The sequence below is a fragment of the Strix uralensis genome, chromosome 1, assembly GCF_047716275.1.
Source record: "Strix uralensis isolate ZFMK-TIS-50842 chromosome 1, bStrUra1, whole genome shotgun sequence".
NCBI lineage: Eukaryota > Metazoa > Chordata > Aves > Strigiformes > Strigidae > Strix > Strix uralensis.
In genome coordinates, this window is record NC_133972.1 from 161,876,061 (window position 1) to 161,900,449 (window position 24,389).

Genomic DNA, 24,389 nt, shown 5'->3' on the forward strand with positions numbered 1-24,389 from the left:
CAGGCCGCGGGGCCCCGCGCGGGGCCGTTCCATTCCCCGCAGGCCGATATCGAGGGGGGGAAGGTCCTGCCGCCTCCCTGCTGCTCGCGCTTGGGGAAGCGGGAGCGGGCTGTACCATGGCTGCGGCGCCCCCCGCTACGGCGGCCGTTGGAGCAGCCCTCAGGGAAGAGGACGAGCGCGGGAGCGGCGGCGCGGGGCCGAGGATGGAGAGCTCCGACCTGGGCAGCCGCCAGCAGGGCCCCATCTGGCACCGCAAGCCCAGCCCGGCGGCGCGGCAGGGGTAACGGCCGCCGCGGGGCGGGGGACGGCGGCGGGGCAGGGTCGATTCCGCGTAGCGCTGCCGCCTCAGCTCGCAGCTGGGACTCGGTGCCGGACCAGCGGCAGCCGTGGCTGTTCCCGGCGCTGCGCCGCGGAGGAGAGCCCGAGGGAGTGGGCAGCCCGAGGGAGTGGGCAGCCCGAGGGAGTGGGCAGCCCGAGGGAGTGGGCAGCCCGAGAGAGTGGGCAGCCCGAGAGCACCGCGCTGCCCGCCGCGCCCGAGGGGAGGGGGTGGAGGGGGCAGGACTAGCCAGAGCCCACCTGAGCTTCTGCGGGCCCGGGGGTGCCCGGTTAGATAACGGGGAAAAACCTTCCTGTTGAAGGTGAAGCAGATCCCCAGGAAGGCTGTGAAACCTCCGTGCTCAGAGGTGCTCACAGCCTGGCTGGGCAAGGGCTAGGCACTTATCCCAGTTTAGGGTTTTGGGTTTTAAATGTGCTGAACAAAATCCCATGGGTGAATTCTCAGAGTTTAATTAGAACATGAAATACTATGAAAATACTGTCAGGCCCAAGCTGAAGAGCAGCAGTATGAATGCTGTTTTGGAGTACCTCTGTGGTGTTTGACCTGAGGAATCTGGATGCAGCTCCGTGAGCTCTGAATTATTCTCCTGGGTTAGTTTAGTGGCAAAGGAACTTTTGAAAGGCAGAGAGCAGTGTTGAGGAAGATGTTGTAACTACACTGATAAGTGCTTACATTTCAGGGTGTTCTTAGAATCAGAAGTCATACTTTGCTTGTGGGGTTTTTTTGTGACATTAAAGACCTTAACATCACTAAATTTTAATTATAATTTAAAATAGCTTAACATTTTTCTAATTTCATTTTTATGGCCCTTTTATTGCAGTAAAAATTGGGCTTAAGGTGCAGTTATTTTTGTCTCTAGTCTGTACCATGGCTGCATGGCCCTTCTTAAAATATTCACTCACACTTTGTAATGTACGCCAACAGTTGCATGCAAGTGCTGGGTTGCATATTCCATGCTCTTAGAAACTGGTGTCTCAGGTCAGCATCTCATATAACCATGGTCAGAGTATTCAGCAAGTGCCCTGCAGTCTTTAAAGAGCCTGCCAATATCCTGTACGGTTTTAGATATTTAGTTTGACTCTGAATTTACATCCAAGTGATGATAGAAAGTAATTAGTTTGCACAGTGTTAGCCAAAAAATCCAGGAGTAGCAGATCTCCCAAATCTGAATGCCCTCCTTCTGGGAAAAACCTTCTTACAGCTTAGTGCATGGTCTGCACATGGTCTTTGGTTCTGCATCTGGCTCTATTTTCTGCTGACAGCATGGTACAAGGATAAAATGTGAAAAAACATCAACTTTGTTCCATAATATCTCAGATGAATAATGGTAACAATGGCTTTCTTCATGCTTTTGAACACTGGAAAGAAGTGGCATTAAAACTTACTTCCCTCCACATCTAATCCAAGTGGTTTCTTATAGTAATTCATAGCTTCTCACTTTCTTAGTGTGTTTCTTTACAGTGATAACGAAGAGCAATTTCCTTGCTGAGTGCGGAATTAGGCTTTCAGATACATTAGTAGATGAGCCATCAGCATATACATTAGTGTTATTCATTAATAATATAAATGAAAATCAGGTAACAGAAGTCACATAAAAGGATGGTGAATGGTTGATCTCCCCTGTCTTCTTTACATGTCTCCAACATAGTGAACAAACTCCTTTGTTTAGTATATTTCTTATATTAGAAATATGTGTCTTTCATGGAAGAAGATTTTTCATAGAACACTATGAATAATTAGAATTGTAAAACCATAAGCTAGGAACATTTTAATCCTAGGTCTTGGAGAAATACATGTTGATAAAGCAATTCTAAGCACGGTTGTTTTGCTTGCTTTCTTCACAGAGTTATAGTAAACATAATTCATAGTGTCAAAGGATACCATTCAAAGACAATACGCTTTCTGAATGTGGCTTTTGACAGTTCTGGAGATTCTCTACTCGCTGGAGACCACCAAGGGAATATATATGTTTTTGACTTGAATGGAAACAGGTAAGAATATTTGTATCAAGGCATTTTAATTGTCTTGTCGTCTGTAACATTCAGGGATATGGAACTTGCCTGGACAGCATACCACAGGTCTGGTTTTAACCCTCCGTTTTCCATGAATGTGGAAATAGATGCTAGTTTGCTCAGAGCTGAAACTACAAGCTCTCATGTGTTCTCCCTAAATATTATTTTATTAGTTTAGCTGCTCCAAAAGATCAGAAGTTTGTAACTCAACTGAACAGACAACAATGTCATAGAACTTAAATACTACTACAGGAAGTTATTCTTTGGATGATAACCATCAATTAATATGAACCATGAATTACAATAAACTAGACGTTGTATTGTCATTTGCAGAAATAGATTAATCAGTCTTTTCAATTTCACACTACTGAATTTTAAAATATTAACACTGATTTTTGGTTTATTATTAGATATTATTTGCTCCCTCCTTTTGAGTTAATTTATTTTATTGTCTCAGTGAAATATATTGAAACTAATTAAGTTATTACTTCACTTGACGTTATGACCAAAAGTTTCCTAACACAATGAGAATGTGTATTTTTAAATAGGTTCAACCTTGTTCAGCGAACAATGCAGGCTTGCACTGCTTTGGCATTTAATCTTCGCAGAAAGACAGAATTCCTGGTGGCTTTGGCAGATTATTCCGTTAAGTGCTTTGATACAGGTAAGGAGAATTGCTATCTGGATTGCTGTGAAAACCTATATATTTTTAATTTTGATCTCAAGTTTTTTGTAAGTTTTTTTGATGGAAATCTTACTGTGTATTTCATGCCAAAAAGAAAAGTTTGGGCCCGTCTGGGTTATAATCCTGTGAGTAAATGAACCCTTTCTTTTGTCAAAGTTTCTTGTTCCCACGGAGTCATACAGGTGTCTGCTTAACTGAAGTCTAGCATAGAATTGCAATTATGTGTGTTACCTTTTTTAAGCAATTCTGTTTATGTTTGCTTAGAATGAGGTACTCTATGTAAAATCAAACCAAAATCAGCTGACAGTATGTTAGTTTGAAACTGAACCACTTATTAACTATAGTTACAGTAAAATATTTGAACAAAGTGACAATATACACTAAAAGAACTGTCAACACTTTTGAGTATACAAGTAGATGTGTATCCTTGTTCAAAAGCCATATTTAATATTAAAGTCACAGGCCAGCTGTGTGTCTCTATGTTGATAAGTTAAATGGTGAAAGGCATTGTTAATTCATTCTTTGTAAATGAATCTTAACCTATCAAAAAGTGCAAGTTGTAGTGTCTCATAACATCTGGATTTAAATCTTTTTAAAAAGCCATGGGAATCACTCATCTGCAATTTGAGGGTTTGAGTCTGATATTATCAGTGAAGATTTTGATGTAACACACTGTTTCCCAAAATAGAGGAAGAGTGAGAGTTAAGGTCTGAAATCCTCTATGCTTTTTCTCCTCCTGTCAACCACAGTAAAACCAAACTTAGATTTTGGATGCACTTAGAAAAATCTTCATTATTCCAGAGTCCTGCATATTTATATGGTGCTGTTTCCAGATACTGAAGAATGTTTAAAAATATAAATGTTGTTCACATAAGTCAGTATTTGGTGAACTATCCTTAGAGGTGTATTAGATAGTACTTAGTTGGCAGGTTGCATCCCCTTCTTTAGAAGTCATACTCTGTAATCCCATGTCATCCTCCCAGGTGACAATAGCTTTAAGCACTCAATTGACTCTTAAGTACAGCAGAAAGTTTGACTGTTAGGCTTTATAAGCTGCTTTATAGCCATTTCCCATCTTTGATGCCACCACAGCAGTAGGTCAGCTGGAACCACCCCATGGGCTGTCAGGCAAACTACCCAAGGTAAATAGTGTAATTGCCACAAATACAGTTTGGTTGCTGTGGGAAGATTAGTGGTCATGCCATCACAAGTGGGAGACAATGTAGTCAGAGGAACCATTTCCTTAGTATACACAGCATAAAAATGTTTTGGACTCTAAAAGAATTAATGAGGTGTTACTTTCTGACTGTGCCTTTCTATAGTCATAGCCTGTTCTCATTAAACCTTTCTTCCTTGCACCTGTAAATAGCTGCATAATCGTTCATACATACTGTCCACAAGTAGAAACAAGTGGAGAGTTCTAAGTAGAGCATTCAGTCTCAACTTCTAGAGATTACTGTGGGTGTTCACATCGGATAATCTGCCAGTGAGGCACGCTGAACTTAACCTGATCACTGTGTTCATTACTTTTTAAGATTGATTCTTAGGCTAAATTGAACAAGTCTGTGCAAGTTGGCTTTCTGTGTAGAACTGAGAATAACTTATGAAATCTGTTACTTGAAGATGAGGATATGGTTACGTTTCTCTAAGGTATAATAGCTGTATGAAGACTGGTACCTTTGTTCCGTGTTTGCTGGGCTGTGATGGTAAATGGTCATATACTAGGTATGCTTAAAAGTCTCTTTCACAGCATAGTGTTGGCAATAAAGAGTAAAGTAGTAGTTGTTTCACTTTGAATGACTTTCATATCCTCTTCATTTTTTTCATCAACTCCTGCAGAAACCAAGGAGCTAGTTAGTTGGATGAGGGGACATGATTCTTCAGTGTCTTCTATCTCTGTCCATGGCTCAGGCAGGTATGCCATCACTACATCCACTGATACAGCACAGCTGTGGGACTTGGACACCTTTCAAAGAAAAAGAAAGCTGAATGTTCGTCAGTCTGTGGGTATACAGAAGGTGAGTAAAGAGCAATTGCTAAAGGGTGAACAAGCATACCTCAGTAGGAGTAACACCGCGTGTTAAAATCACAGTACTTGAAAATAGTTTTTAAAATACAACTGAATCTTTTCTATGTTCTCTGGGAATATCTCCTTAACTGTCATCCTATCACGTCACCCAGACCACTGGAATCATGACTGGATCATGACAGATCCCAGAGATCTGCTGGGAACTTTTAAGAAACCTCCGTCTTTAGAGATACTCAAAACTTGAGTTTTGGCTAACCCAAGGAAGTTGGAGCTGTGTTCTAGATTGACCCTGCTTTGACCTGGGGGTGGGCTTAGAGGACCTCTGGAGATTGATTACAACTTGAATGACACTGGGATTTAAGGGTGTTGCTAAAAAAACAGTTTTGGCATCATAACGGTAACTTCAGACAGTCGCCACCACCTGCCCCATTCAGCTGCTTATTCCAAAGCTGCTACTTCCTTCTATGCACATTAAGCACTGAATGTGGGAACAAACAAAGCTGAAAAGTAACTCAGTAAAAAGAAATTGCTGCTTTTCAGCCTAGTGGTTTCTTTGCTTCAATTTGCTGCACAGACACTTATGCTGGAACAACACAGGGGAGGAGAAGGATGGCCTGTTTGTGTCAGGGAGTGGTTTAAATAGGTCTTTCTTAGCGTTATGCTGCTTTAAACAGGTCTGCCTGCGCCACCAAATGTCAAACTTTGGCAAATACTACAGAAAGTACTGATGCAGTGCCTGATCATTGCTTACACACGTGCTGCCCTGCAGTGAATAGTCTTACAAATACCACTTCAAACTGAAGTTCTCGTCAGGCTGGTCACTAAAATGCCATGCTGATTTTGCAGAGAGGAAGGCTATTCATTTAAGTGTCTTCATCGTGTTCTAGGTCAGGCAGAAATTTTGTCACATAGCAATTACTGTGGAAAATCATGCATAAATTTTTGTTTGTTTGTTTGTTTTATTAAAACTGTTGTGCAGTGCATGTTGCTAAAATAATTATCATGTCTTCTCTCCAAAGATGACTGCATTTCTTTAGTGGATGAGATTTTACTAGTGTTCAGTATCTTTTTTTTTGTGTAGGCTCTGTGTAGAGGCTTCTTACTGATAAATGGCTCTTGGAATTTGGTAGGATCAGGATGTTACAGTATGGAAGCAACATTTAAATGCAAACAGTAGTGAGTGTGGTTGAATGAAAAAAATCACTGTTTGGGAATCAAACTTTGGTTTGGCTCTACCATTTCTGATAGGACGTTATGCAAATAATCCAATTTATCCAGAATTCATTTTCCTGTCTTTAAAATAGAGATGATACTTACTCCCATGCCGTGATTTAAGACATACAAAGTGCTTTGATAAAGAACAGATTTATTATTAGACCACAGCCCTGACACTCACTGTCCAAAGTTGGATTCTTGCTTGCTATCTGAGCCATCGTAGTAGTGTCACACCAATCTCTGCCGTGTACTTCTTGGTGCCTCTTTACTTAAGCTCAGCTGCACTCCAACATACACTTTCTGTTAAGTTGCTATGGAGCAAAGTTCATTTAAAAAGACAGAGACTGAGCTGCACACTGTAAGAATAGCAGGTGAAAAAAAAATGAGAAAGAAGAGCTAAGAGAAGACATCTATAATGACTGTTTTCAAAGCATCACTGCTTATTCAGCAGTTGCTTGTGACTATCTTGTGGTAATTTTCTAGGGCAAAGCAGAAAATGAGGAATTGTTCAGTACTCCAGTTTACTAAAATTTAAACTTCATCCATCTGCTTGATAGGCATCTGCTCTCAATTCATTGTCTAGACTTCCTCAGGGTCCCTGAAGGAGGACAGGCAGCTCAGTCTGTCTGAAGATAAATGACTGGTAGGTGAGGTGACTCTTTCCCCACATAACTTTTGCTCACTGTCAAGTGACGAATTTGGCCTGAATATCCAACTTTCAGTCACTAACATTCAGCAAGATGAATCCCATCCCATGTATCCAGATTTTCAGATTTTCAAGGCTGTGGGAGACCATTCAGACCAAAACTCTGAACTTCGTAGTACTTACTATTGATCTCAGCCAGTGAGTACTCCAGGTAGTCCCTCAATGCTCAGATACCAGAAGACATTTTCAGTTTAACCTTCAAAATTATAGGTACAGGGAATTTGCTGGAGCTGCATGTGATGCTGCCAAAATAGAACCTCTGATCTAAACCAATAATTTATCATTATGGAAGAATGTATCTGATGAAATCCAAAAATATAAATAATCCAGGTTTTTTTCTTACCAAAAGACATTACACGTAAACAATAAACATGTTCAGAATAATTGAAAAATACATTTACAAGCTTTTTGGTTTTATCTTCGTTCATCCTCACAGTAAAATCTGCATTTCATTGTTGGAGAATACATTGCTAAACTTTCTACAGTATTTTTTACTTTTATTTTACATAAAACTAAGGAGTTTAAGTTTGAAGATGAGTGCTTCATAGAGTGCATTTGTAGGTTCTTGGTACTATTTGAATGCTGAAGCTAGTTTGTAGAAGATGTAACAAGCAGTTGCTCAGTGAGCAGTTCTGGCTCATGTCTCTCATCCCCTCTGGCTCCTGGGTTCATGTTTCTACCATTTATATTCCATCCTCTCTGTCACTCATCAGAAACCTCCACAAGGCAGTTTAACAGTTACAAGAATAACACAGATAAAGGTTTGTGTTATTTTGGTGAGTTAATCTGGTTTAGCAAAAGGGTACAACAAGTTCTGAACCAGTGCAAGGGAGAGCGGGCCTGCCTAGGCTGTAAGAGGGGAAGGGGACCCGCTGCCTGTGGGAGCGAAGCCTTGCATTGCCGCTGCATTACGCTATTAGAGTAATAGCCATACTGTCATGCTTTCTTCCTGTATTTTATTTTGCGGTGCACTTTGGTCCCGTTTAAAGGGTACTTCCTTAACAACATATTCCATTTTTTTTCTTTTCCATGTTCTTGCAGGTTTTTTTTCTTCCATTGAGTAACACCATCCTCAGCTGTTTCAAAGATAATTCTGTTTTTGCATGGGAATTTGATACTCTTCACTGTAAATACCGGTTGCCAACTCCTGTAGAAGGTTCTGTATTACTTTATAAGGTCTTTGCAGTTACCAGGTAAATTTCTCTTTTAAACATTTTAAAGGCAGACTAAAAAATTGTCATATTTAAACAGGTTTTCTTTCCTTACTGGTAATGTTTTATGGAAGTATTGAGCTATATACTATGGTAAGCCTTTGAACTTGGCTGTGACTGATACTTTCAGCAAGAATCAATAGCAGTTTTTATTACAGTCCCATAGCAATTGAAATAAAGTAAGTTGATTTTTAATGACCACTAAAATAAGGTTTAAACTGTCCTTTACAAAAGCAAATTTTATTATTCAGGAGTTGTTTTGCTCTTTCAGGAGAGTATGACAGGAATAATTGCAGATTCAAAAGTGATTTGAGGGCATACAAGGAAATGTGTCATCTCTCTCTTTTCAGCTAATACTAACATAAATTATAGTATTCTGACAGAAACTTTACCACTTTACCTCATCTGTGATCCAGAGATGGCCGGATTTTTGTAGCTGGTGGAAAATCAAATCATCTTCACTTATGGTGTTTACAATCAAAGCAGTTGATAAGAATAATCCAGATGCCTGCAAAAGTACGAGCTGTCCGTCATCTAGAATTCCTCCCTGACAGTTTTGATGGGGGCTCCAATCAGGTCAGTTTCTTCACAAAACTTGAGACTGGAGTATTTGGTTAGTTGATTCAACACATAGACTTTGAGAACTGTTGGGGAACACCGGGGATATGGGCCCATACCATACAAAAGGAAAGTTACTGTGCTAAATGTTTGCTCAGTTGCTCTTTTAGCTTAATGGAATGTCATTGCTGAATTGAGTATTCTTCTCTGGTTTACATTGACAATATTAATTGATGAATCTTTTTAACTTACAGGTCCTTGGAGTGTTAAGTCAAGATAATATTATGAGATTTATCAATATAGAAACATGCAAACTTCTTTTTGACATTGGGAGTCATGAAGAGGGAATTAGTACAGCAGCGGTTAGCCCCAATGGACGGTATATTGCATCAGTAATGGAAAATGGTAGCCTTAATTTATACAGTGTCCAAGCTTTGGATCAAGAAGGAAATAAGGTAGAGTGTTTTACATTTCTTAAAGCAGCAGTAAATCCCATAAAAGTTGATACTTGTCTACATAACTTTTGTATCAGCAGTAGTTTGCAGACATGTCTTAGAGTGCCATATTTAACACCACAAATAAAGAAAAAATGGTTTGTAGAGTCCCTTCATAGTTATTCTAGTCTGTCCGGTAGTACGATGTTTTTAAAGTATATATATCACTGTGTTTCTGGTCTTGGGAGGAGCGGGAGATGGTATTTCTTTCTACAGCAATTTGTACAGACCGATTTCTCTTTGTAATGACGTTTTGGGGAGATGGAAACAGCATAATTGTGCTCATTCTGTTCCGTTTCCTATAGGAAATGTTTTGCAACTAATGCTCTCTTAAACTGCGGGCGTGAATGGTGTTTTTGTTACTGTGATTTTGTTCTTCTTACTGTATTACTGGGTACCAGCATCCATCATTATGGCACAATCATACTCCTAATCCTTCCTAAACAACAAACATTCTAAATACCAGTTCCTATTTTATTAAAGTAATTTATTAATGGGAGTCAGGTTTCTAAATCCAGAATTCCATATATCTTTAATCACCATGTCTTTGAAGTAAACAGTAACCAGCTTCGGATAATGATGGAGTTGGAGCTGAGGACGGATGTGTAAAGATGTCACACATGCATTCCATTTGCACTTTTGCTGCCGGTTTGACATGAACTGGGATATCCACTTTGTTACTTGCTTTCCCAATCTCCAACATTGAATTAATACCTCCCTGACACTGAAAACTAATTAAGACCTTTGTAAAGGTCTTTTGTATTGTTCTTAACTAGTGCTATAGAAATGCAAACTATTTTAGTGACATTGAGAAACACACTAAAGTAAATAACCTGAACAGTACATGATACACATTTATGCTATCCCAATTATACTTTAGTGTTTGCTAAGCAAGGAAATAACATGATGTTTGAGTTAGTTTGGAAGCTACATAAACCTTCTCACAGTCTTTCTAGTTTATTACAGCAGTTTTATTCACTGGCATACTTATTTGGGAGTATACAGTCCATATATATTTATTTATGGTATAAACATGTCTCTATTCTTGCTATGGCCATCAAGCTCAAAAATATGGCATATAAAATTGGGTAAACATCAAACTATAGTATTATTTAATTTGTCTTACAAAATTTTAACCGAGGATTTTTCACTTAATATTAGCCTCCACCACCCATGTTCAAAGTAGTAAAAGATTGGTCCAAGTGCACATCAGAGGCAAATAAACAGGCAATGAGAGTGACTTCAGGAAGGTCAGAGTGGCCTTGGAAATCCAAAGGAAGTAAAATTCAAACCAGATTGCTAAAACTGCAAGTGAACTCATCATTTGAAAACAAAGAGGTAGGAAGAAGTTGCAAGTATTTTGTTCTCCAGTCTGAAGCATTTAAATTTTGTTGCAAAAAAATATTTAGCCACTTATTCATTAAAGAATAAGTTGAGGCACTTATCACTTGGATGTTTGAGTAGAGAGGGTATTAAGGGAGTTTTAGTACAATTTCCTCTGTTTAGCCCATAGTCCTCTATTATGTGACAGCCAGAGCTGCCTCCAGTCAGCTTGGGGTATCTCTGAAGTTGCTCAAGCAACTTGTGACACATGTGGATATTTGCTAGATCTGATCTACTTCCCTGCTAGCAAACTGGCACCTCTAAAATGTCTGCCTAGAAGCCATTTCATTTTTTATGAATTATTTAGAAGATGCATTACTGTTACATTTATTTCCCTTCTGTCATTACTGTGCCATCTTCTCTGTCTTTATGTTGCATCTCATATGTATATATATTCTCACATATATATACAGACACACACAGATGTGTATATATACATATCTGTACCTACATATATATTCCCCTGTGACATTCGTCACAATATGATCTATTCCTTATGTCAATATTCTTTATGGTTTGGCTATATCCATCATTTAATTATATATAGTTTAGTCAGTGAGGGTCTGATTTGCTTCTGAGTGAAATCAATGGCAGCTGTTCTTTGAGTTCAATTGGATGAATGATCTTTTGAATTATCTTTTTTGTTGTTGAAATACCTAGGATTATATAAAAGATAGCAGTAAGCTTTTTTTTTTTTAATAATGTGTTAGGAACTTCAGTATTTAGCTACTAACATCAATTAGAGTGCAAGGAAAGAGATTATGAAAGAGAAATACTTACATTTATTGTTGATCCTCTATTTTGTAGAACGAATTGCCAGGTGGATTAAACAAGAAACGTCTGCAGGCCTTACTGAAAGGATTTGGAGAATATCCAGCAAAGTACAGGTACGTTTGTGTGCATGTTCATGCTGGCACCAAATACAATTGCTTGTGCTTACTGGTCTATGAAAGAGAACTTGCTTGACTAAGTCCGCATTTTAATTGCAGGATGTTTGTTTGGCGTTCCTTATTACAACTTCCTGAAAACCACTTAGCATTCAGTAGCCTAATAGATAAGGGTACCCACAGTGCGTTTGTGAACATTCAAAATGCGTATCCCATCAAAAGTAGGAAACTGCTGAGAGTTTTACAGAGGTAAAATATATATTTATATTTATTTAAATATTTTAGATTTTTATTTTCATATAGGGATCTGAAATGTATCCAATAGCTGGAATCAGCTGTAAGGAAAATTCTAAAATGAAACAGTAGTGCCCTCATGCAGTTTTGTTTTTATAACTCTCATAATCTTGCATCTGTTTTGAAGTTTACAATCTTTCTATGTTGTGGTTCTAAAATGCATATTATATTTTTGTTTGGCTTTGGATCAATGTTTCCTGCTCCTTTGTTTGCCTTTGCGTATAGGACCTTATCAGCTCTAGCACACTGGTCTGCTATCTTTGCTGAGACACCTTATATTCCTTTGCTAGCATTCCCATTTGTAAAATTATTCCAGAACAACCAGCTGATCTGCTTTGAAGTTGTTGCTACAGTAGTAGGTAAGCAATGATTTTAAAAACTCAAATATGCTGCAACGTGTTTAAGCCTTCCCATGCAAAAGAGCTTTTCCTGATGAAATAAATGAGATATTTCCCAAGAGGTCACCAGGCTCTCTTCTAAAGGTGTTGCCAGGAATTAATATGTAGCAACTGTATGCTTAAAACAAAAGCCTGCTTGTAAATAAAACAAGATATTAGACTTCCTTTTGCAGTGTTTCTAGCAAAAAGTTAGCAGTTTAACAGTACTCATAAAGTCTAATCAGCAAAAACAAATGTATCTGGCATAATTGTATCTTAATAACAAAAATCTCTGAGACATGGGAAAAGTAGTCACACCCACCCACCCCCTCACCCACTCCCAGTCAAAAGGGAATGATCTCTTTTAAGGTTTTACTGTGTTTAGTTGTCCTAAGCATGTGGTAACTCGAAATTAGACATTTGGCTGAAAGCTGGCTATGGCTGTCTTCTGGAGAAACACTAAATTAAAGTGCTTTACACTTAAATTAGTTGTTGCAGCTGCTGCTAAGTCTACAGAAGATATGTGCTGCCAAGCATACATACCCACTTTGCAAACACATGCTGTTAGTGAATAAGTATCCAGGTTTATGGAAATTATTCTTAGTATGTTAAAAATTACTTGATACAGGCTGTAGTTTCATGAGGCAGAAATACCAGTTTAAGTATTCCCGTCTTTCTCCAACCACTTAGTCCCACAGCACACAGACTTTTTTTCATTTTATTTTTGAGCCAGATTAGTTCCCCAGTCCAGTTCACAGTGTACTGACACGAACACTCATGCCAGTGCAGCTGGAGGAGCAGTGTACTGTGGGAATGGGTTAGGAATAAATGCTAGGAGAGATGGGAATATCTTAAATAGGTTTTGCTGCCTAAATCTACTTCTTAAATTCGCAGCCTTTGTATCCAGACCTTAAGGTTGTCAAGAGTCTTTCACTCTGGATTACAGTGGATTTTGTTGGGCTTTTTTTTTTTTTTTCCTCTTTCAGTTAATTTTTGTCAGCACTGGTTTGAGTATTTTCCCAATCCTCCAGTTAATGTCCTTAGTATGATGGAAAACGTTTTGGCACATCATGACAAAGAACTACTTCAGCATTTAATAAAATACAGTGTGACTTCACAGGTAATATTCTAGCCAAGTTTTGTATATAAAACATCACTGCAGTGAATGATCATGCATTAATCTTTTATTTTGACATAATTCTTTTTTGAGGGAGTTTTCATTAAGTAACAGTGAATGATATGGGAGTGTGAAGAATGTATCATTGCTTTCCTGCAGCTTTTCCTTTTCCATGATCATAAATCTCACATGCTACTGTAGTTCTTAGAAGCCCTTTGCTTTCAAGTCCACATTGCTTGAAAATCTACTCATCAAATTATAAATGTACTTTTTTTTTTTTTGAAGTGGACATAGGTGTGATGAATTAATTTTGTAATCCCTAAGATTTAGAAGATTTAGACATCCAGTGAAATAAGAAATTTATTTATAATTACCCCTTATTAATTTTAAATGTTTACAGTGCGATAAAACTTATCTTCAAATATTCTGGTTTAGTTCCTGTTTCTTTCATAAATCAATAGATTCTTGGTATAAGGCAAGAAAATTTTCATATTATTTCTTTAAAAGGAATGGTAAAATTGTACTAATGGATTATTTTGTCAATTTTCCCAAATAATGTAGGTTTATGCATGGCCTCTTCTAGAAACACTTTTCTCTGAGGTTCTAACAAGAGAAGAATGGCTGAAAGTCTTTGACAATATCTTCTCCAACCATCCTTCATACTTTCTAATGATTGCTGTTGCCTATATTATATGTTCCAGAGCTCCCTTGCTTCACTGTAATCAAACAGCAGACTTTGAGGTAAACATCTTCATATTTAATTCAGTCATATGAAAGTGTACCTACAGAGATGTATAAAACATTGTTTCTGTTGTTACAGAGGTTAGAAGGTGATGTTTCATTTCCACATTAATATATTACATGTTTCTGAACAACATTATCTAGTACCTGACAAATACACAATAAATGAGTAAAATACTGAGCACTTTCCTGCAGTTTCATGCAACAAGATGTTTAAAAGCTTTCATAAGCTCTAATGCCACTGAAAGCCATTTTGTAAACTTCAGTAGTTCATCAACCACAAAATAATTCTGCTTCTTTTTTGGGGATCTAATATGGACTTCTGCCTGTGGAGACAAGACACAGTCATTCTGTCATGTTTCATTATTCTGCTTTCAGATTTGCAAAATTAGGCAGTATTACTTCATGTGTTCTGAAGCTAAATGAAAAAGTTGCTTTAGGTTTAGCCTTCCATGGGAGGAGGAGGTTTTTTCATATGAAAACATCTCTGTAGGCAAACAAAGGGTTCCACCTCAAAAATGTGCTTGTGAGCAGTCAGTTTGACAGACACCAAACAGACAACATTATTACTACGTTTAATAATAACCAATTTAAAGATTTTCTTGATGAAGAAGATCTTTGACAGGAAGAATAGTCCTTCGAGAAGAGGAACTTCGAAGCTTCATGATTGAACACCAGAAGTCAAGGGAGGTTTATCCAGTGGTAGGAGTGTCTCTGTGGGCAGTTGGATGCTCTAAATTCACACCTAGCTTTCCAAATCCCTTATGCAACTGCATTTGAAGAGAAGGAAATGAACCAGAGCATAATTTTACAACTTGAAGAGTTTGGGCCAAGTCATTTGAGCTGGTGATATTTTACTAATCAGTAGGGCTAAGTTAATAATCCCTTTTTAAATCAACTTCTGGAATATTGATCTTGCTAATTTACCTAATTATTCCCAAATAGGTATATTAAAAGCTTGCTTAATCTTTTGTAGAATGTAAATGGAAGCATGTCTCTTACAGTATTTCTTTCATCATCGTAACAACCTGGACATTAATGTTGTGATTAAGGAAGCTTATCATCTTATGGAGGCTACACCACTAGATATCCATCCACAGCGTATGCTTGATGACTTCATACCACTTACAAAAGGACAGTACCCTGTATTCAATAAATATCCCACGTTCATTGTGGATTATCAAACTCAGGAACGGGAGAGGATCAGACAGGATGAAATTGAATACTTACGAGAAAGGTATTAATGGGAAAGTTGAAGAGAGTATCAGACTGGGAGGGACAGGTGGACACAGTTGCCTTTTTCTGTTGTAATGTGTGGGCTTGACAGGAGAGACAATTAAGAAAATTCAGGAAGATGACATTAAATAGCTGCTACAGGTTAAGAGTTACTTGGTTTAACACATTTTTTAAGTTAAATCAGTAGTATTATCTTAAAGAAAAAAATGTTTGTTAATTTGCAGAAAACATTGGGCCGCAAATCTTCAAACTTGAAAGCTTGTAAGTCAGAGTCTAAACCTCTGTTGACCTTGTAGAGCCCAACTTTGTGAAGGGCCAGGAGTTCTCAGCTTGCTATTGAAATCAGTGGGTACCGTGATGCAAAGGCACCTTTAGAAACTAGTTTTTGTTAAGAATATGTGGGAGAAAATATCTGCACCCATCTGAAATGCCCTGTTGCCTGTAACAGTCAGTATTGTAACCCTTCCTCATGTACTTTATCAGTACATAAAGGGGATGCCATACTCTTTCATGACATTGCATTTCAGCAGGTCTTTGCTACTACAGTCATCAATTTCTAAGTAATCAAGAAATTTCTTGATACTTGGCTTGAATTATTAACGTGTGCTCTCCTTCCATTTAGACAATTAGCACATGAATTAGAAGCTAAAGCACAGGAACGGAAAGCAGAAGATGAAGCCTGGTATCGAAAGCAGGAATTACTTCGAGAAGCTGAAGAACAGAGGCGAAAAATTCTACTGGAAGAAGAAAAGAAGCTGGCAGAACAGAAGCAGAGGTATTACAATATTAGAAGCATTAGGGGACTGGCTACTGTATCCTGCTATTATGTTTTTAACCATGAGTAAAGGAGAAATAACCACTAATTTGTATCAATTGTAATGTGGGAGAACAGTGTGGTCTGGTGGGTCAGATTTTGGTGTGGGAATGAAGTGATCTGGGTTGTATTAGTGCCTTGCCTGAGGGAATACAGCAGATTAGAGGCCAAGTCACTTCATACTTTTGTCTCAGCTCCCAGCCTTTTGTCTGGTCTCTTCGGATTGCAAATGCTTTTAAGCAGTCAATTGCTATGTGTTTGCACACTGGGACTTCAGACTTGCACTGTGGGCAGACTCACACTGCAAATATAGGCATCACTTACAGCATCAGTGACTGTACACATTCTTGTAGTTCTAGTGGATTTAGAAAAAAGACTGCTTTATATATCAGTTGCTTAGCAAAGAGTTGTGATAGCACTGAAGCTGAACAGTTAGTTTGTACATTTTGCAGTTGCAAAGGTTTAAGATAATTTCAACATCTCCATAGTTTTTTTATATCAACTACAAGTAATCATAGAATCATTTAGGTTGGAATCATTAAGTTCACTACCAAGTCTACCACTAAATCACGTCCCTAAGCGCCACATCTACAGGTGCTTCTCTTAAACCTCTGTAACCTACTGAGCAAGTTGGGGTTTTTTAAAAAGGGCCGTGGGCCTTTCTTTACAAACTAATTCCTGAGTTTGTGGTTTTGTTCCTTGAAAGAGTTTGATATTTTCCAAATAAATTTAGGACTAATTTTGTGCAGAAAGAGGTACCAGGACACAGGCAGTTATTCTAAGGAATAGTTTCCAGTTCTGGATCATTGCAAAAGTAGAACCAAATCAGAGCACAGGACTTCAAAGCTTAATTGGGGACGTTGCCATTAGAGGATTTCTGTGTGTCTGTGAATTTAATTTTGTCTTGTAAATGAAAACTGGACAATTTGCAAGAATGAAAGCAACAGTCCTAAGCTTTATAAATTAGAGATGAGCTCATAGTAACTAGTGGATAACTGCAGTGCAGATTTGTGCTCTTTGGTACTGACCTCTTGTATATACAAGTTCCCTTGTTTCTTTGTTTTGGTTTTGAAGACTAGCTGCTGTGAAAAGAGAACTGAAGGTAAAGGAACTACAATTTCTAGATGCTTCGAGAAGGCGTTTTCTGAAATACCAGCAAGATCAGCGTCAAATGGAACTGAAACGTCTTGATGATGAAATTGCGAGAAAGGCTGAGTGTTGTTCAAGCAATTCTTTTCTCGAAGGTTTATTAGTAAAAATAAACAAGGAAAAAATGCGTAACTAAAATTTTGGTTGATATACTGTGAGTTGTGAGCCCAGAGGTGTATTTAGCATGAGATGGACTGCTTTAAGTGTTAAATGCACAGTTTTATTTGGCACTTGCTATGGTCCACTGGCTTGCTTTAACTGGCAAAATTTCTGAGAAAAGCCAGATTCATTGGTATATTGGCAGTGTTGAAAAATGTAATGAGCTTCTTAAAGGACTAGTGAATTCTCAGCTGTCTGTGGGCTGTATGTCCAGATTGCAAATTAACTCTGCCATTGATTGAGAGGCTCCACAGTGGCCTCTGGCCAGGCCTGGCTCTGCTTCTGTGTTACTAGCTTGAGCACTGTGGCATGCAAATGCTGAGAATGGAAGCTTTTGAACCTCATCGGCATGAATTGAGTCTTTTCAGGGCCATTCCTCATGTCATTCCACACTTTGCAGAGAACAGGGCAGCTGCATGTTTGTTTCCATGGTCAGGGCACTTTAAGATTTGTTAGCTCCAGCTTAGCACAGGTTTTGCCAGGTGCAAAGTGGGCACATCCCTATCTGTGTACTGTCCTCTGTAGCGTGCAGGGTTCAGAGACTCCTTATTTGATTCAGAGCTGTATCTGGGAGGTTATTAGCACTAGGTCAAGCCTGACATTTCCCTAACGTGCTTGGCTGGATGCAAAACTACTCCTGTGCCTCTTCTCCACCTTGCCCTTTACTTTTGATACGCAGTATTTTCTGTTACTCATGGCATGACAGAAAGTTAACTAGAACTTAGAAGTAGGGTGTGGCTTGGGGTTTTGGACATTCTTCTCGATCTTGGTTTTTCTAAGGGAGAAGAATTTCTCCTTTACTGTATTTTCATGTGTTTTCTCCTCAAGGCATCCATGAGAGAGCAGGAAACAGCAGCTACTGTTCAAGATGTTGAAGTACAACGGTTGGAACTTGAGTCACAAAGACAGCTTTTCGAACAGGTAATTATTAAGGAAGTATACAGATGTTTATATTTAATGGTTCTTCCTTTGCAGTTCTCAGATTCAGTTTTGTTCATTCGGCCAGACTTTGTGAGGAAAAAGGGGGCCTTTTTTTTTTCCCCTCTCTGATACCTTTTTTTAGAATAAATCCTCTGTTAATAAAAGCATTAGTAAAACTCACTGTTATCTGTTTTTCTGGGAGAAAATACCTGTATTGTACCCATTTTATTCTTTTCCCGTGCAGAGGTATCATTTGGTTGCTGCAGGGTTTAGCTGTGTGCTCAGCTGGTTGAAAGAAACAAGGAATGTGTAAATAAGAAATAAGTCTATAACAATATGTTCCTCATCTCAGAAACTCCCACCTTTTCATCTGTGATATCCAGATATATCTACGTCTTCTGGAGAGAACAGTATAGCAGATTGATGTAGTTGATGAAAAAATGTCTAATTGCCAACATCATTAAGCAAAAAGGAATAGATGGTTAGTGGAGAATGTGCAGTTCCTTTCTCAAATGACTGACTTATAATTCAGAAAGATCACTGTTCAGTAATAAAGGGTTTTTATCAATAATACTGTTTAAAGTTAAACATGAGTTAATTATTATAAATAATTATTACAAATGACTGAAAAGCAAGGCTGCCAATGGAAGGCTTTAGTAATGTCCATTTTGGTTAGAAATAGTAAGTTAAGTGTTTAGAAATCACAGCTACATGTGCCCATCTTGCATATGTGTAGATCCGATGGAATGCAAGCAGAAGTGGACATCCAGATAGCTAACCCATATTTTGAAGCATGTGTCTGCTTATATTTGGCTTTTTAAAGCTTTTGGCCATAGACTTTTTATAACCCATGCTGAGTATAACTGGACTAAATTTCTTTTAGCATTTAGTTATTAGACAGCCAGCTGTTTTGCGGCTACGTAACGCAAACCAGGGTAGGCTCATTTGCGTTCCAGTACATGTAAAGTCAGCTGTTTAAGGGAACTAATTCTACGGTGATCATCCTCTTTAGCCTAGAAAGGTAGCAATTATTTAACTGAGGATATAGGTATGCCCACAAGAGTCTGTGTAGACAAGACTTTTCCTGCCATCCCCCAAACTGACTGTTTCACTGCCGTCATTGAGGGGCTATATTCAAGCTTAGGAAGCCGTCTGTGTTAACTTTGCTTCAGTACACTGCTGACACAGATTCCCACAGGCCTGGGAAAGAGTTATGCTTTCTCCAGGAAACTGTGTAGATGTGCCCTGATGAATGTGAAGAAAAGGTGGTGAGAGATAAAATTCTATTTCTAGATCTACTGCTGGTTTGTGCTACTTTGGCAAATCATCTCTGCGTTCAGGCTGCAGATGTGTGTATTGTAAGTCCCTGTGCCGTGAAACACAATTTATATTTGTGAAACATTTTGAGGTTTTGGCTAAAATGTGCCATAAAAGTGCAGAATATTTTTATGATAAATCTAAGTGGGAATCCTGCTTTTATGCTCCACTGTGATACAGAGAATGGAATTACATCAGTATCAACCTGCAAGACCATTGTGATTACTCAGGCTTAGTGTAATTCCAAGTGGATAAAACTGCATGGACTATCACTTCCTTGGACAGTTATGTAGTGGGATGAGATGTGTGGATATATTCAAATATTAATTTAATGAAATTTTAATAAAAGTTAAAGAGACAGAATTACAAATGTAGGTTAGTAGCTTAGCAACAATATGTTTCTGTGTTTGGCAGCATCTAATCAAAGATCAAGAGGCAGTTACAAAGGAAATGAAAGAAGAGGTGGATGCCCATCAAAGAAAAGTGGATCTGGAAGATCATCTTGTTCAGAGATTGATGGAAATAGAGAGAGAAGAAAAACAGAAAGCTCAGATAGTAAGCTGATTGGATCTTAACATAGTTTGGGGAGTTAGTATGCTAAGTAATAGAAGTAGTACTAGTTAATAGTATTTTAATTGCAATTAACTAGTTCAATTTAATATGATGATATTTTCTAAAGAAATCTCATTTCTAGATACCTATATTAATAGATTATGACGGTGTGTTTAAAGTTTTGAGGTTTTCAAAAATCTGACTGAAGTGTCCAAACAGCTATATAATATTGAAATTCTCTGGGCCTGACATGAATATTAACTTTTCTTCTCAGAATTCAGAAGGCATGTAAGACTCAAAAGTGCTTTTCAGAAGAAGTCATCCTCCTGTTAAGGAACGTGGTTTATTTGTAACCGTAATAAAACAAAAGTAAGCCTCAAAGGAACTTTCAGTTGGTAGTACTTGGCAGGAAATTCAGCTGTAGAAGCTGTCTTCTAGATCACAGTAATGAATGTGTGTAGCTTGACATTAGGAATTGTTCAGATTTTCAGATTGTCAAGCTCAGAACTTGTAACCGCACAGTTGGAAAAATAGTTGCAGCTAACCCACCGCCCATATGCTTGGCATCTGCATTTATATTTTGTCTAGAAATAAACATATGGGTCTGAATTTTTGTAAACAGCCTTCAATTTTTGGAAGCAGATGGATGTGGGTGGAAATATTGGCATCCAGGTATCAATCTTATGTTAATTGCACCTGTAAATCATATTAATCTATGCTAGGAAAGCAAAATCCCCAAAATTATGCAGAGAGTTGATGCCTCATTCCAAAAGATTAAAAAAAATGAAACACCACAAAACAAAACAAAGACCCTCAGTAAGAGAATAAGAAGGATGAAGAAGTAGAAGAAAGCCCTGATAGAGGAGACAGCCTGCTGTAACGAATGGAGGAGTAGCACTGCAGGTGCAGTCTCCCAGCAGGGACATCTAACAGTGATACTGTAGAACACTTCGTTTATCTTACCTTATCTATATGTAAGGCTGTGTACTTGAAATAGACTAAATGGATTGCTGATAAGAAAGATGTTTTATTAGGTGGCTGAAGAAAATTTAACCAAAGCAGAGCAGAAACGCTTTGACACCGACTGGAGGTTGCAAGCATTGCATAAACTAAGGCGTGATGATCAGAACCGTGAGAAGCATTACGAAGAGATAGCCAAGATCCTGCATGACAACAGGGTGAAAGAAGCTGAACTGCTGAAGACCATGAGAGAAGCAGAAGAAAAAAAGGTATCTGCATTATTTCTAAGTGGGACTGGCACAAATCTAACTGTCTTTTGCTCATAACATGCTAGAGCATCAAACTGAAAGATATTGAAGAAATATTTTGTTAGGAATCACCTTTCCTGTTTTGACTGGAAGTTTCTGGAAGCACTAGAGCAAATTGGTGAGGATATTTTAGGCTTAAGAATGCATATTCTTAATTCTGTAAGTTCCTCTCATTTTTTTTTAATCTGACCCAAGATTTTTACCTTTCTCCAGGTGTTTGAATGAGAAATTTTTCAAAAAGAAACATTCACTCAGCTTAATAACATATATTTTGATTTAAGGGTGAAGTGTAATCTGTAATAATTTGGATGGTTTTACTTGTTGCGTTTTCCTTGCAACACATCTGTTGAAGATACATTTAATATCTCTGTTGTACAGTGGGAAGAGGTTATACAGAAAAAAGCTCAACTGGAGGAAGAGCAGAAGGCTGCTGCTGCTGCAGATGAACACAGGAAGCAGTTTTTAGAAGACAAAATAAATGATGCGTTAGAATTGGCTGAAAAGCTGCAAAGAGAAGATGGCTACTTTGGTAAGCGTATAGATAATGCAGTTCTCCTGTGTCATGTTGGCATGAAGCACTCAGCAACTGAATACAAACCAAGTGTCCAATATTAGGAATAAACTTAAGCTTAATTCTTCTACATAAGTACTTTTTGGCAGTATTCTTTCATGAAACCAATATATCAGGCCAGACTTGGAAAGGAATCTCAGTTTGGTATCTATCAGATGCAGCAATATAAATGAGACTTTTGGTAGGAGCACAGGTTTAGCTCAGCTTAAACCAATGGTAAGATTGCATCCCTTAGAAATCCTCTGTCAGATAACCTTGTGCTGTGATGACATACAGTATTATACCAACAAGTGACTTTGCCAAATGTTTGTTCACAGGAAAAAACACACATTTCCAGAATTGGCCAGTATATCCTTCTCAAATGCTGCATTTCTGGTTTTGCAGATATTTCTCCTGTTCACCCATCTCTGCACAGCTCACACAAGATTAGTGATTAGTATTAAGATTAGGTGATTAGTGTTGCTTTGGGCAAACTTTTTCAGACTTTGCCCTTATTTACATAATGTTTTTAATATGGAGCAATTTACAACTGCAAATTATTAAAATGGGCGTCTCCTTCTAAAACTGCAAGTACAAGTAGCCATATTCCGCATGATCTTAGTGGCCCATTTGTCAGAAGATTAATTATATAGGAAGAAACAGCACATGCAGAGCTGTAATTTCTTAAAATGAAATGCAATGATGCATAGCTTTGACCCATAGAGCAGAATGTTTCTGCTCTAATTCTGAGCAAATTGTACTTGTCATTAGCTGGAGTGAGTGATTGTTCCAGTTTTGCTTCCTGGAGGAAAACTGTTTCACCTCAAGCTAGAAAAATTCACTAGAAATTTAAACACACTTTAAAAAGAATCCTCCTCTCCATTTCCCTCAGAGAGACTGCGTGATTTAAAGGCCAGACGTACAGAGAGAGGGGTGGAACTCCAGCGGGTGCCAAGGTCTGGAAACATCTGTCTGAATGATTTATCTGCATCAGAGTCATCATCACACAGTAAGTTTCTAAGTTAGGACCCAGCTCCCAGCTTTCTTTCACGTTTAATTTCAGAAGCATTACTGGAACACCTCATTGTGCGATTGAGTCATTATTAGTTGTGGAGGTGTTTAGTGGATAGTAAACCGGCTTATTGCCGTGTTCAGTTTCACACCTCAAAGAAATGTCTTTGCTACCAGGGGCAGCACAGGTAGGAAGTGCCTGGAGTGTGTCACATTACGAGAGTGATCCTATTAAACCTCAGCCTAGTTTAATCCCATTGTGACCTCACCATTTTACCCATGCTTTTTCTGTCTTCATTGTTACGTGTGATTTGGGGATGTTGAGAAGATGTAGAACTGCCTTTCATCAAAATCTTACTGAGAGTTACAGTCAGGAATTAGTCTGTAATCATTTCCTCTGGGCTGTCCTAGCCACTATGGCCAGTGAAAGCACAATTTAAAATCACAGGCACCTTATGTACAAAACTCTGCATGCAATGGGAGACACCTATTTATGGACCTGCCATAGCAACCCAGCAGCATCTGATGTTTTTGTAACAAAACATAGGCACCACTTTCTAAGAACTTGCTTTACAGGTCTTAGGGCTGCCTCGTGTACAGCGGTACTAATAAAAAATAGCCTTTCTATGGCAGAGAGATCTGTTTTCCAATAAGCATTCATACTATTTGTGGAAAACCATTAGGTGCAATATTAAGTCTGAGTTTCTTGCACTCAAGTGTCTTTAGACAGAAGACGAGAAGAACTGGCATGCCAAGAACAGGAGCTGATGGCAGAAGTCAGACGGCTCAGACAAAAGCTTACCTCACAGGCTCAGACTAGACGTCCTCCAAGTCGTTTCCAAGCTACAAAGTGGACACCTTGAGATGGTTTGCTCTGGACTTCAGCTGTACTTTAAAATTATTAATCAGTGAAATGCTAAATATGGATAGTGTGATTAAGGACTGATCATAGATTCTTTATTATAAAGGCCTTTGGAAATATTTTTATATAAAAATGCTAGTTAGATGTGTGTTTGTAATCATCTAATTATTTTCTTAGTAACTATAATGCTATTTTCTAAAATAAACTCACTACTTGCAGTATTTGTATACTTTGTTCTGGTGGAAGAAACAAAGCACTGTTAAAACGTTGGTTTTGTCAGTGCTGTGTAAGCGGATTCTAGAAGTTGCAGCAGGGAACTTTCCATCGTTCCTTTTCAAAGGCAGAAAACTCCAACAGGCAAGGGTCATCTCTGGGAGGCAGAAGGAGTACATGAGAAAACTGCCTTTTTCTGGTGACTGCCTTGGAGTTTACATAGGATTATTTCTGTATTTAAAGGGGAAAAAATAAACCCACAACGTTTTTGGCTAGCACCTTGGGCCACTT

General features: G+C 38.4%; 1 protein-coding gene across 6 annotated transcripts; it reads left to right on the forward strand.

The window, feature by feature from the left end:
• The first annotated feature begins 49 nt into the window (after nt 1–49).
• On the forward strand, nt 50–24,106 carry TBC1D31 (TBC1 domain family member 31). Of its 6 annotated transcripts, XM_074887299.1 has the most exons (22): nt 50–280; nt 2,182–2,328; nt 2,898–3,013; nt 4,874–5,052; nt 8,026–8,177; nt 8,612–8,771; nt 9,008–9,208; nt 10,409–10,585; nt 11,438–11,517; nt 11,620–11,766; nt 12,037–12,170; nt 13,175–13,308; nt 13,867–14,046; nt 15,051–15,283; nt 15,905–16,057; nt 17,171–17,306; nt 18,233–18,325; nt 20,057–20,197; nt 21,229–21,423; nt 21,841–21,991; nt 22,905–23,021; nt 23,741–24,106. In XM_074887299.1, the coding sequence occupies exons 1-22, from the start codon at nt 117–119 to the stop codon at nt 23,884–23,886; spliced, it is 3,336 nt and encodes a 1,111-aa protein (XP_074743400.1). In that variant the 5' UTR covers nt 50–116; the 3' UTR covers nt 23,887–24,106. The 6 variants fall into 6 exon arrangements, 5 of the variants coding, with proteins under 5 accessions (XP_074743400.1, XP_074743410.1, XP_074743417.1 ...); XM_074887309.1 differs by lacking the exon at nt 20,057–20,197; XM_074887316.1 differs by lacking the exon at nt 11,620–11,766.
• The last annotated feature ends 283 nt before the right edge of the window (nt 24,107–24,389 follow it).